This window comes from Capsicum annuum, chromosome 9, assembly GCF_002878395.1.
Source record: "Capsicum annuum cultivar UCD-10X-F1 chromosome 9, UCD10Xv1.1, whole genome shotgun sequence".
In the NCBI taxonomy this organism is placed as follows: Eukaryota; Viridiplantae; Streptophyta; class Magnoliopsida; order Solanales; family Solanaceae; genus Capsicum; species Capsicum annuum.
In genome coordinates, this window is record NC_061119.1 from 58,080,619 (window position 1) to 58,093,049 (window position 12,431).

The following is a 12,431-nucleotide window of genomic DNA, read 5'->3' on the forward strand; positions in this document are numbered from 1 at the left end:
GTTGTTTGATGTAAACATTTTTGTTATTTATTTTAAATAATATGTCTGATAATATGTTATATATGACTTTAATTGTATGAGACACATGTTCAATGTATTAGACAGTACGCATAATCTAAACAATATATGTTATTAACTTATAAATGAACTTATGTACTGAAAAAAATTATATGTTAGATAAATAATAAAATATTAATATGTAATTTATTGTTATACGTTAATCAAATTTTGTAGTAACAATGTAATGTGTTGTACGTCATTGCAAAACACTTAAATAAAAAATAAGTATGTATAAGAAGATTTAGGACATCAATAAAACCTAAATTTAAATTTCAACAACAAAAAATAACATGTATTCAAACTGTCTAACATCAACGACTGAAACAACAAAATAGATGTTTTCATGCTGAGTATTATAAATAAATATTACTCAAAAGTAACAATTGCACTTTCATCAACTGATTGGAGCCAACTATTCCTAGGGTGAGAAGGATCATCATTGTCACTTGTGTATGCTTCTTTAGCCTTTGTAACTTCGTAACGCCATAACAAAGAAGTATAACGTGCACGTTGACTTTCAGTATCAAAATCACATGAATGCACGTCCAAAACTTCACTTAAAATTTCTATGTATGCATCCACAAAGACGTCACAGTCCCTGATTTGAAAAAAAAATTATGAAATAATAGTCGTTCAATAATTATAACATTATTATACATGTTATAAAAATGTAAATCAAAATCACTTACAAACTATCAGACGTTTGTTATGGTATGTTTTGAACGTAGTCCACATCTTATACAAAATACTTCTTTATTTCTTCGCCAAAAGCACGGTTACATAAGCTACCCATATGCAATGTGTGAGTCGCGACTTTGTCAATACGGTATTTTATTTCCTGAAAAAACAAAAGCATACTATGATTACACAACAGTTTCACATGTATGAGGGTAACTTATACATTTAAAAAATAAACTGTAGTAATTGGTAATGTCATACTACACATCTAAATTTTTCACCTTAATCATGTATGATCTATATAGCTTGACAGAAGGTATAATGAAAACTTATACAAAAATAAGACTTTCTAACAGTATAATAGCACATAAAACATAAAATGCATCTTATATGTAATAAGGACTTCTAATATATAACATATTAAAATATATATCTTTAGGCTTATATTGTACATTAGAATAAGTATGAGGGCAACTTATACATTTAAAAAATAAACTGCAGTAATGTATAATATCATATTACACATCTAAATTTTTCACCTTAAACATATATGGCCTATAAGTTTGACAGAAGGTATAGTGAAAAATTATACAAAAATAAGACTTTCTAACTGTATAAAACAACCTAAAACATAACTAATGTAATAAGAACTTCTAATGTATAATATATTGAAAATATGTATCCTTAGACTTATATTATACATTAATCTTCCAAAATAACTAATGTATAATGCCTGATATATTATATCTTATACTTTCAAATAAAAACTTCAAGAATGTATAATGTTACACCATACATATAAAATATTAACATTATACATTATTTATCCATAAACTTTTCAGAATGTATAATATAACCTTATACAAAATTCATAGATTATAAATGTATAATTCGACTAAATACAAAAACAGCCTATTCTATATTTATACATAAGTGTGTTAAATAAAGTAATGTATAATGTATAAAATCTACACCTTTGGACGCAATGAGAAGTAATTTATTCTCTACCGTAAAACAAATAGGATAAGAGCAAAATTGTAAACACTATTAACTATAACAGTACGTTTAATAAGTTAATAACAACAAACAACATATATGGAGACTGTTGAATGGGAAAAAAGGACTTACTGTAACGTGCATCGGCAAGACTATCATTAGGAACAAAATCGTAGATGACCAATTTCTCTTCTGTACCCCAATAGAATCCATGAATTTTAACCAAATTTGGGTGCACCAATTTAGCAATTATCTTCACCTGATTCTCGAAATCTTTAAACCTTTCCATGCTACTTTCACCAATTAGTCGCACTGCCAGTGTTGTCCCATCTTCTAACTCAGCCTTGTACATTATACTTGACCCACTAGCACCCAAAATGTAAGCAGATGCCTTAAGAAATGTCTCTAATTCGAGTTCCCTTTCTCCATCAACCGTTACTAACTCACCTGTTTTTTGTTCTGTTGTATTCACGTGATTATGCTACTAATGATGATGACCCAATTGGGATTTTTCTTCACTTTCTGAATTGGAAGCTTCTGATAATTTGTCGCCAGCTCCTTGCCTTTGTTTTCTCAAACAAGTCCATGACTTTCTAATTTGGTGAAGTTAAAAAAAAATTAAAAATTAATGAATAAAATCAATAAGTTTAATTAATATTTGAAAGCTTACAATGGTAAACTCTAAGTATGATTGCTTGATTTTAGGCGTGAAAAAGGGAATTCAATAATGAAGGATAAACTAATTTGCAATGGGAGAGAAAAAAGGGAGGAAAAGACGGCCGTTTTTGGATGTATAATATTAAGGAGAGAGAAAGTAAAAAATTAAGGAATTTGAGTAATTAATTTGGGATTTATGTAATTACTTTACCAGTATGAGATTTATTGTAATAAGGTAAAGTTACCTTGCGTATATATGTAAATTTTAGTTTAATTATTATTGGCATGGATGGAATAACTACATATCTTAGCAAATATAGACTCCTAATTACCCTATTTAGCCTAAGTTTTAATTAATTATAATTCATAGCCCCCTCTTACCGATTAATTATTCCTAATTCTAATTCATAGCCTCTGTCATGTATTTTCTCTATTTTTTTATTTTCTATTTTCTATTATTCTCCTTTTTTTCCCTTTTCAAATTTTTTCTTTTTCTTTTTTGTTGTTTTCTCTTTCTTTTTTTTTCTTTTTTCACTTTTTTCTTTTTTTCGTTTCTTCTTTTCCTTTTCATTTTTTCTCTTTTTTTTTTCTTTTTTTTTCTTTTTTCTTTATTTTCTATTGCTCTTTTTTTTTTTTTTTTTTTTTTTTTTTTTTTTTTTTTTTTTTTTTTTGTATTTTCTCTTTCTTTTTCTCTCATTTTTTTCTTTTTTTCCTTTTCATTTTTTTCCTTCTTTTCATTTGTGCGAACTAGCAAACACAAATACAATTGCGAACTATAAAATATAAATACAAATGCGAACTATAGCATACAAATAGAAGTGCGAACTATAAAATATAAATACAAATATGAACTATAACATACAAATACAAGTGCGAACTATAAGATAGAAATACAAATATAAATGCGGACTATAACATACAAATACAAGTGCGAACTATCATTTATATTTTTTAATTATTGAAAAGGAGCGATTGATTTTCTTTCTACGAAAACATATTTGTATTTATTGATACGAGTTGTATCAAATACAAATACATATTGTATTTGTATTTGTAAAATCATTTGTTTCATTTGTTTGTAATTGTTTCTGTATCAAGTGATATTTGTTTATTTACAAATTAAATATGAATGATAATTTTCATATACAAATACAAAATGGTATATTTGTATCAAATGATACATTACATATTTATATATTTTAGAATCAAGAAAAAACAATTAATGGATTTACTTGTTTGTATACAAATACAAATGATAAATTGTACATAGTCACGGCTAAATACAATATGCAATCAACTTACAAATACAAATACAAAATAATTCTTTAAAAATAAAAAGATATCGACGAAAACAGAATACAAATACAAGTATAATCCAAATATAATCTAAATATACAAACACAATAAAACCATAATATAAATATAGTTCAATATAATATGTAGTCAATTATAAAATACAAATATAAAATAGTTCTTTAAAATACAAGTGTGAATTATATACTAAAATATAAATGATGGTGCAAACTAACAAATACAAATACAAGTGCGAACTATAAAATACAAATAAAAATATAAATACAAGCGCGAACTTTAAAATACAAATACAAATACAGTTGTATCAATGAATACAAAAATATAAATGACGGTGTGATTACAAATACGATAAACAATCGTGGTGTTTAAGTTATAATCCATGACTTGTGCTTGACTAGTCATATTTTTCGAAAATATAAAAAATATAAAATAAAACAAAAAAAATGATAAAGAAAGTAAGTACAAAAAAGAAGACAAAAATAATCAAACAAGAAAAGAAAAGAAGGAAGAGAAATAGAAGCTAGAGATTAAAGAGAGAAAAAAATAAAAAGAAAGAAACGAAAAATAAAAATAGGAAAAAATAGAAAAAAGAAGAAGAAAAAAGGGGGAAAACATGAAAAAGTAAAAAATATAAAAAATATGAAAAAAAATAATGGTAGTGTTTTTGGCAAGACTAAATATGTAATGTATTTCTATTTTTTATAAATATAGACCACTGAGTAAAAGTGAATATAATGGCTGGAAATCGAATACAGCAGCTATAAATGATAATTATGTAAAATGTGGCTATAAAAGGAGGGTTTTATAGCTAAGTGCCACTATTTCTAAAAGATTCCCTATTTTATTTAGGTGTCATTTTTTTAAAAAGCTAAGAAAAAACTTTACTTTGAAATGGATCTTAAATCTAACCCAACACGAGTTTATTAAGAGTTTAACTACTAAATTTTCTTTTACAAAATCAGGTAATATTAAAGCATATTATAGGTAATTAAGTTCTCAAGTATATTTACCTTTTAATAGTTAGATTACAACTAAGAAAAATATTAATAGAAGGAAACTAGGACTTTACATTTGATATACCAAAAGAATACGATGACCTTGTTTACTATATATACAAGGACAGTCTTCTTCTTCATTTTCATCAGACTTTGGAGATGGGAAAATGTTGTGGTTTATTAGTTTAAGTTTAAGAGTAAAGAATTCTTTTAAAAGACTAATCTAACACTGTAAAAACAATTCTTTCATTTCAATTTTGAAATTCGTCAGAAGTCATATGATTAACAGATCCCAATTAAAAAATAAGTTTGGGCCAGATTGGCATCTTACAAATTGATAGTGTTCAAACAGCTAAAAAAAATTGTATAAAATTCAGTAGTTTTTAAAATTTAAGTTGCACCGACTTTTCCTTTTTTATGTCGTATTCGTGTCAGGTCCTCTAAAAAATACTCTATTTTTTCAAAAATTTAAAGCACACCTATTGATACTTTTTGAAGAGTTCGAATAACATAAGTTCGACAAACTTATTTGGAAATGAAATTGCAGATTTGTTCCAATGAAAAAAACTCATCAAGGGCTTGACCATTGAAGGATTAAAAAGAAAAGTTTGAAAGCGGTGAGGAGAGAATTTTAAAAGCACTATCAATGAATTATAGTTAATCTCTTTATTTAATTTAATTTTGGATTGTGATTTCACAAAACAGAAACTGGAAATCCAAACCAAAATTTTATATTTAATCAGAGCTATCTGAAGGCCCATGTTTAGTAAAAACTGCTAAAAGTTGGTACTCATGAACTAACTTGAGTTGGGTCAAGTACTCAAGTCTATTAAAAGAAAAAAGTGCTCCCACTGGAATCAACCTTAAAGCTCTATTCGAAATCTTTGTTTAATGATAAAGAATATCTATCTCACCATACGTCTTTAGGATGCAATAGACATATTGATTAGTCAATCTTGATTCAATCATTTTAATTTAAATATTTTTAGCCAAATTATAATAATTCACTCATTTATTAAATTTGAATTATTTTAATCTATTTAAATTTAATCTAATTCTTCTATTTAACACGTATATTAATTTATGAAGACCGTTTTTGTAATTTGATCGAATAGGGTTTAGATGGTGGGAGTGTAGGATAACATAGGTGCAAATTCCAATGAACGTATGGATGGCTGAAAAATGTCAACCATGCACTCGGCCATATCTTAATTATACTTCCAACTTCCCCAGTCAATATACTGATTTTCTTATAAATATGTTGGTCAGCTTCATTGTTTTCTTGAATCTTGAACTTCCAGCTACCCATACCCCTGTTGCTAGCAAAAGCATTCTGCAAGAGAAAACCAACATCCTATAGGTATACACACTTTATTATACTTTCTCTCTTAATCTTATTTGACTTGACACAACATTTAAGTCAGATAAATTTATTTGTATAATTATAAACCATTTATTATACGTGTAAAGTGGTATTTTAAAATTAACTTGTTACTAAATATATAAATATCTCATTCTTTTGGGACTAACTAAAAATGAAAGTATGCTATATAGATTGTTCCCTTTTTTGTTCTTCTCTTCTCAACATTTTGAAATATTCATTTTTTATCTTGTAAATCTTGAAAGAATTCTATCAACATGTAGTAGGACTATAAATTCTTTAAGAAGAGTGAATACACTATATATATATATATAGTACTGAAATCACTATTTTTGTTGGGGCGCGCATAGTGCAATACTATCAAGTATGGCGGAAGATAATAAGTTTGTGAAAGATGGAACGGTGGATTACAAAAACAATCCAGCAAACAAGGAGCAAACTGGAACTTGGAGAGCTTGCCCCTACATCCTTGGTACTAACTAATTTCTCATAGTAGTGTATTAAATATATTGTTAGGTCGGCACTTTTCTACTTTATTAGTTTAGTTCATTCAGAAGATATCTGCAGGTACGTCTTCTAAAAATTTATACGAAGACAGATTACCTGCTAGAACAGGCACAAGATATAATTTTTTTTATACTGACAATATAATGTATATAACTTGAACTGTTTCTCATATACTTGGAGCTGTTTATTTTTTCTAAAGAAAGAAAATTCCCTATTTGCTGGAGTACTTTGATTCTTGATATCCTTTTATATGCAAAAACAGGGAATGAATGCTGTGAGAGGTTGGCTTATTATGGGATTAATACAAATCTTGTGAATTATCTAAAGTTCCAGATGAATGAGAGCAGTGTTGTGGCAGTTAATAATGTGACAAATTGGTCAGGGACGTGCTATGTCACACCATTGCTGGGTGCATTTCTAGCTGATGCTTATTTGGGAAGATATTGGACTATTGCTGCCTTCTCAATCATCTATGTCTTTGTAAGCTGCATGTCTCTTTATTAGATTTTTCTCTTGTCATGTTTTTTGCATCACGAAGATGTAAGCATAAAACGGATTATATAAACTTAAACAATCTTACACATAAACAATTCTATCCATAATCCTTTGTATTATTTAGGAACGTTGAACTTAATGATTTTCACATACACATAATAACAGTAATTCAATAAAGAATTACTTACCTGAATTCTCCATGGTTTTAGCTAGCAGAAGAAAAAGTGTAATAGCAGAAGCACTGAATTGTTTCTCTCTCTTTACCTTACTTTCAGAATAATTGTGATGAAACTTATTTTTCGTTTGGCAGAGAGAGGACCCCTTTTATAATGGGAATACTCAGTTATGTTTTCACGTTCCATCAACGTGATTGGTGGATACAATCATTATCATGCTAGGAGTCAGTAATTGTGAATACAATCCTACTAGGAGTCAGTAATTATCCTGCTAGGTAACTTTCCATATAGATTAAGGATTTAACTTATTCAATTATTAATAAATCAATAAATAAATTAATTATGTGGACCAAAGAAATTTACAGAAGAATGGTAGAAAATTTAAGTTCATAACACAAACCAAGAAAGAAACATTCTGGATTTGTAACCTTTTATAAACTTACTTTTAGTTTTACTTTTTTTTTACAAGGAATCTTCATTTTTACATGTATGAGATCTCAACTAAACCATTTTCTTCTATTCAATTTGTAAGTAATCACCAAACATCATTTCCACATGCTCTATTACTTGTCTTGGTTTTAGAGTACTAATTCCACTAATCATATTTATCGCAAGTAATTTACCTTTGGCAAATGAGCAAATTAGATTCAAACTTGAGCTGATCAAAACATGTCAAATCATAAAAGGATCATGACTCAACTTACCTAAAGTTGTCTTTGATCTAAATGAGTTAATTTGGTCAAATAATATGAGTCAATACACAACCTGGCCAATCGAACCCAATTTCCCGTTCTTATTTATTTTACTTTCTAATAAACAAGAAAATTTGTCTTAAATTAAAAGCTTAACTTCTTCCAAACCTATAAATCTTGATCTCCAAACTTGATTTTGTAAGTCTGAATATGAGTTTGCAGCATTTGACCTGTCATGTTATGTAATTTAACCTATTTTGATTGATAGTTCATATTAGATTCAACGTGTTAGGTCAAGTCAACAAATGAGTTATAATCCGACCCTTTAAGTTGGTGTAGACTACTAAAAATGATTAGAATTTGTTACTTTTTCCGTAAAAAGGTTTTTCATTTCATAGGGAGGTAGAGGAAGAGGAAATGGGGTAGCTAGTTGTGTGCCTCACCCACTAAGCTTGCAGCATTTTGACCTGTCAAGTAATATCTTTTGACCTATTTTGGTCAAATAATTCGACGAGTCATTTGAATTCAACCCGTTAGGTTGAGTCGACAAAATGAGTCATAATCCAACCTCTGTAGACTTGGGTGGATTAAATTGATCTTTCACCTTTTCTTTTAAACTTTTACCACTTAAGTAGGAGGACAAGGATCAAAAAAGGGGAAATAGGGTAGTGAGCATCGTCCACTATGCTATAAAAATGAGATTAAATACCCGACTAATCCTAGCTGTTAGCGACGGATTCTAGGCCATATGCGTATTGGCCCCTGCCGTTTTGTAGCTATAACACGTTAAGTAGCTTATTTGGGAGTACGTTCGTAAGAATGAAACACTTACATGATATATATATAACACTTTTGTATTGTTATAAAAGTTAAACTTTGTATTTAAAATTTATGCAGGGGATGACAGTACTAACATTATCAGCATCAGTGCATGGACTAAAACCACCTTGTGATGACAACAATTCTTGTCATCCTAAAGGGATACAAATTGGAATTTTCTACCTAGGACTTTACTTAATAGCCCTTGGTACAGGTGGAATCAAGCCATGTGTTTCATCATTTGGAGCAGATCAATTTGACGATTCTGATGAAACTGAAAAGAAGAAAAAAAGTTCTTTCTTCAATTGGTTCTATTTTTCCATCAACATTGGTGCACTTGTTGCTTCTACTGTTCTTGTTTGGATACAAACAAATGTTGGTTGGGGTTGGGGATTTGGTATCCCTGCTGTTGCTATGGCTATTGCTGTTGTAAGTTTTTTTTCAGGAACAAAACTTTATAGGAATCAGAAGCCTGGTGGAAGTCCCTTTACTAGGATTTTTCAAGTTATTGTTGCCTCTTTTAGGAAGTTTAAAGTGAAAGTTCCTAGAGATAGTTCTGTTTTGTTTGAAACTAATGATGAAGAATCTGCTGTACAAGGTAGCAGGAAACTTGTTCACACTGAACAATTGAGGTATGCCTAGTTACTTCTCGATGTGTTTTCTATTGAATCCTATGATCATCTCATCTTTTAATTTAGGAGTTATATAGTACTTAGCTTCTTTTAATTAATTATGTTGTTAACACCCTTCTTAATGTGTCTGACTCATTTTCTTGGACCAGCTGTGTGAAAATTATTTTTTTTGATAATGAATGACGGTGGATTCATACACATGGTCAATGCTTGTTGTGATATTATGTTGTACTGTGTGGTCATCTTCGATATCTGAAAGCTTAACTTGTTAAAAGAAAGTACACCTTTTTAATTCATTAAATGTCTTCTAACATTTTCAATACAGATTACGATCAAGCATGACCATTGTTGCGTTACTATGTCACATAAAGTCACTGTTGTAAAATGAGAAGTCTTGTGTTGATTAATTAAATGAATGTCTAATTTCATTTAGATATGCATGTCAAGAGTGAAAATCCTAGTTAACTATATTTATGCATCTCTCTTGTGGTCTGGTCTTTCCCCGGACCTTGCACCCTTTTTTTTTTTTAAAAAAACTTTATACAACATTTTATTATGGATTTTACTTATACACCATACACTACTGACTTAATAGGCTGTTTGCTTTTATTTTTCAGATTACTAATTTTACTTATTGTGGATAGTTAAATTGAGTTATCTGTTAGGTTAGGTGACATAATAGTGTATTCTTTTACCTCATCTGTGTATAGCGGTTAGACTCTTTCATTATAAGATGATTGATTTTTAATGCTTTGGTCTTCATATTTTATCTAGTTTCTTTGATAAGGCAGCAGTGGAGACACAATCAGACACAATCAAAGGGTCAGTTAATCCATGGAGCCTTTGCACTGTGACACAAGTTGAAGAACTGAAATCAATCATAAGGTTGCTGCCTATATGGGCAACTGGTATCATTTTTAGCAGTGTGTATAGTCAAATGGGAACCTTATTTGTCCTCCAGGGCAACACAATGGATCTTCACATGACCAATTCCTTTGAAATCCCTTCAGCTTCCCTCTCCCTTTTCGACACGATCAGTGTCATTTTTTGGGTACCTGTCTATGATTGTGTCATCGTTCCATTAGCCAGAAGAATCACTGGCCACAGGAACGGTTTCACTCAACTACAGAGGATAGCAGTTGGCCTAGTCATTTCAATTTTCGCGATGTTGATAGCCGGAACATTGGAAATGGTAAGATTGAGAAATGTAAGACAACACAATTACTATGAGATGAAGCATATCCCTATGTCCATTTTCTGGCAAGTTCCTCAGTATTTTGTCATAGGTTGTGCTGAGGTTTTTACATTCATTGGACAATTGGAATTCTTCTATGAACAAGCTCCTGATGCTATGAGAAGTTTATGTTCTGCTCTTTCACTTATAACGACCGCACTTGGGAACTATCTGAGTACACTTTTGGTCAATATTGTTACAGATATGAGTACTAGGCAAGGTGGTCCTGGTTGGATTCCTGATAACTTGAACTATGGTCATCTACATTACTTCTTCTGGCTTTTGGCTGTGCTAAGTGTGCTCAATTTTGGATTCTTTCTGTTTGTTGCAAAATTTTACACCTATAAGAAATCAATAGCTCCATCCTCATAATTACTTCCAGTTTGTAACAGGATTATTAGGATGTTCTCCCAACATCCTCATAATTAGTCTTCCTCTGTTTCTGCAAGCTATAACATTGTGTTCAAGATTCTTAATTTTCTTGATTAAGGTTGGTTTCCTTGTTTTTTGTTCTAAATTTTCAGTATTATATTGCAACATACTCCCTCTGTCCCATTTTAGGTGTTGCGTTTTTCACACTCATTAAGAAAAATAATAAATACAAGATAAAGTTTACTAAGTTACTATTTTCAATTAGATGCTTCTTGAGAATTGAGCATTATTAAGATGTAGTTCTTTAATATAATGGTATAGTGTTAGTATTTGTACTGAATTTCTTAACTTACTTGGATTCTACCATAATTATGTTTTACTTCGGAAAAGATTTCTTAGTAGGAAAAGATCTCTTTCCTATTAGATTTCTGTTAGGTTTTTTCTATTAGATTTCTATTAGGTTTATTCTTTCTTAGAAGAAGGGTTTTGTAACTCTATAAATCGAACAACTCTCTTCTCAAGTTATAATACAATAGCATCCACAATGTAGTCGTTTAAAGAGTTTTGTTTAGGGAGAAATTTTATCTCTATTAATTTTATGCTTTCTAATATTAGGTTTTATATGTTGGCCAATTGGTCAAATTGTATAATAATATTATGTTTTTAGTATTGTTTTCGTTGTTGTCTGATTTATCCTCTCATAGTTTGAAACAATTAGCTTCCGCATGACGCCCTCTCGATTCCGAACCTAACAAGTGGTATCAGATCTTATGGTTCAATGGTCCAATGGTGTCGTGAGACGGGATTAAACATGTTCAAAGCGGTTTCAAAATCAAGGTGCAACAGTTTGACGATAATGAAGATTTTTGTCTAGCTACATGTGGAGAAGGAGCTTAAAGCATATTTTTAACATTCCTGCTGCTGTATCTTTAAAAATAAAAACATAAGATATTTTTTAAATCATTTTAAACCCATAATATTTTAAACTTTATTTTTAACCATGACAAACAGCAGTTATGAAGATTACACGAAGAAAGAGATGATGAACAATTTTGCAAGAAAATTCAGGCCAAGGGGAGATTTGTTAGGATTTGTCCTGAATTTCTTACCTTACTTGGATTTTACCATAATTGTGTTTTACTTCAAAGGATTTCTTAGTAGAAAAGGTTTCCTAGTAGGAAAAGATCTCTTTTCTATTAGATTTCTGTCAGGTTTTTTTCTATTAGATTTCTATTAGGTTTATTCTTTCTTAGAAGAAGGGTTTTGTAACTCTATAAATAGAACAACTCTCTTCTCAAGTCATAACATAATAGCATGCACAATGTAGTCGTTTAAAAAGTTTTGTTTAGGGAGAGATTTTATCTCTCATTAGTTTTATGATTTTTAATATTAGGTTTTATATGTAGGACAATTGATCAAATCG

At 29.6% G+C, this 12,431-nt stretch overlaps 2 protein-coding genes across 3 annotated transcripts; one reads left to right on the forward strand and one right to left on the reverse strand.

Moving 5' to 3' along the window:
- Positions 1-426: 426 nt before the first annotated feature.
- LOC107841534 (serine/threonine-protein kinase-like protein CCR4) lies at positions 427-2,086 on the reverse strand. The gene is made up of 3 exons (XM_016685425.1): positions 1,802-2,086; positions 810-898; positions 427-658 (listed from the first exon to the last, which is right to left on the reverse strand). Exons 1-3 carry the CDS (start codon positions 2,084-2,086, stop codon positions 427-429), a joined length of 606 nt encoding a protein of 201 aa, XP_016540911.1.
- A 3,890-nt stretch (positions 2,087-5,976) lies between these two features.
- Positions 5,977-11,084, forward strand: LOC107842103 (protein NRT1/ PTR FAMILY 8.1). Of its 2 annotated transcripts, XM_016685880.2 has the most exons (5): positions 5,977-6,060; positions 6,432-6,553; positions 6,851-7,068; positions 8,849-9,402; positions 10,177-11,084. In XM_016685880.2, the coding sequence occupies exons 2-5, from the start codon at positions 6,448-6,450 to the stop codon at positions 11,006-11,008; spliced, it is 1,710 nt and encodes a 569-aa protein (XP_016541366.1). In that variant the 5' UTR covers positions 5,977-6,060; positions 6,432-6,447; the 3' UTR covers positions 11,009-11,084. The 2 variants fall into 2 exon arrangements, with proteins under 2 accessions (XP_016541366.1, XP_047252755.1); XM_047396799.1 differs by lacking the exon at positions 5,977-6,060 and having other exon boundaries at positions 6,264-6,553.
- Positions 11,085-12,431: the final 1,347 nt, after the last annotated feature.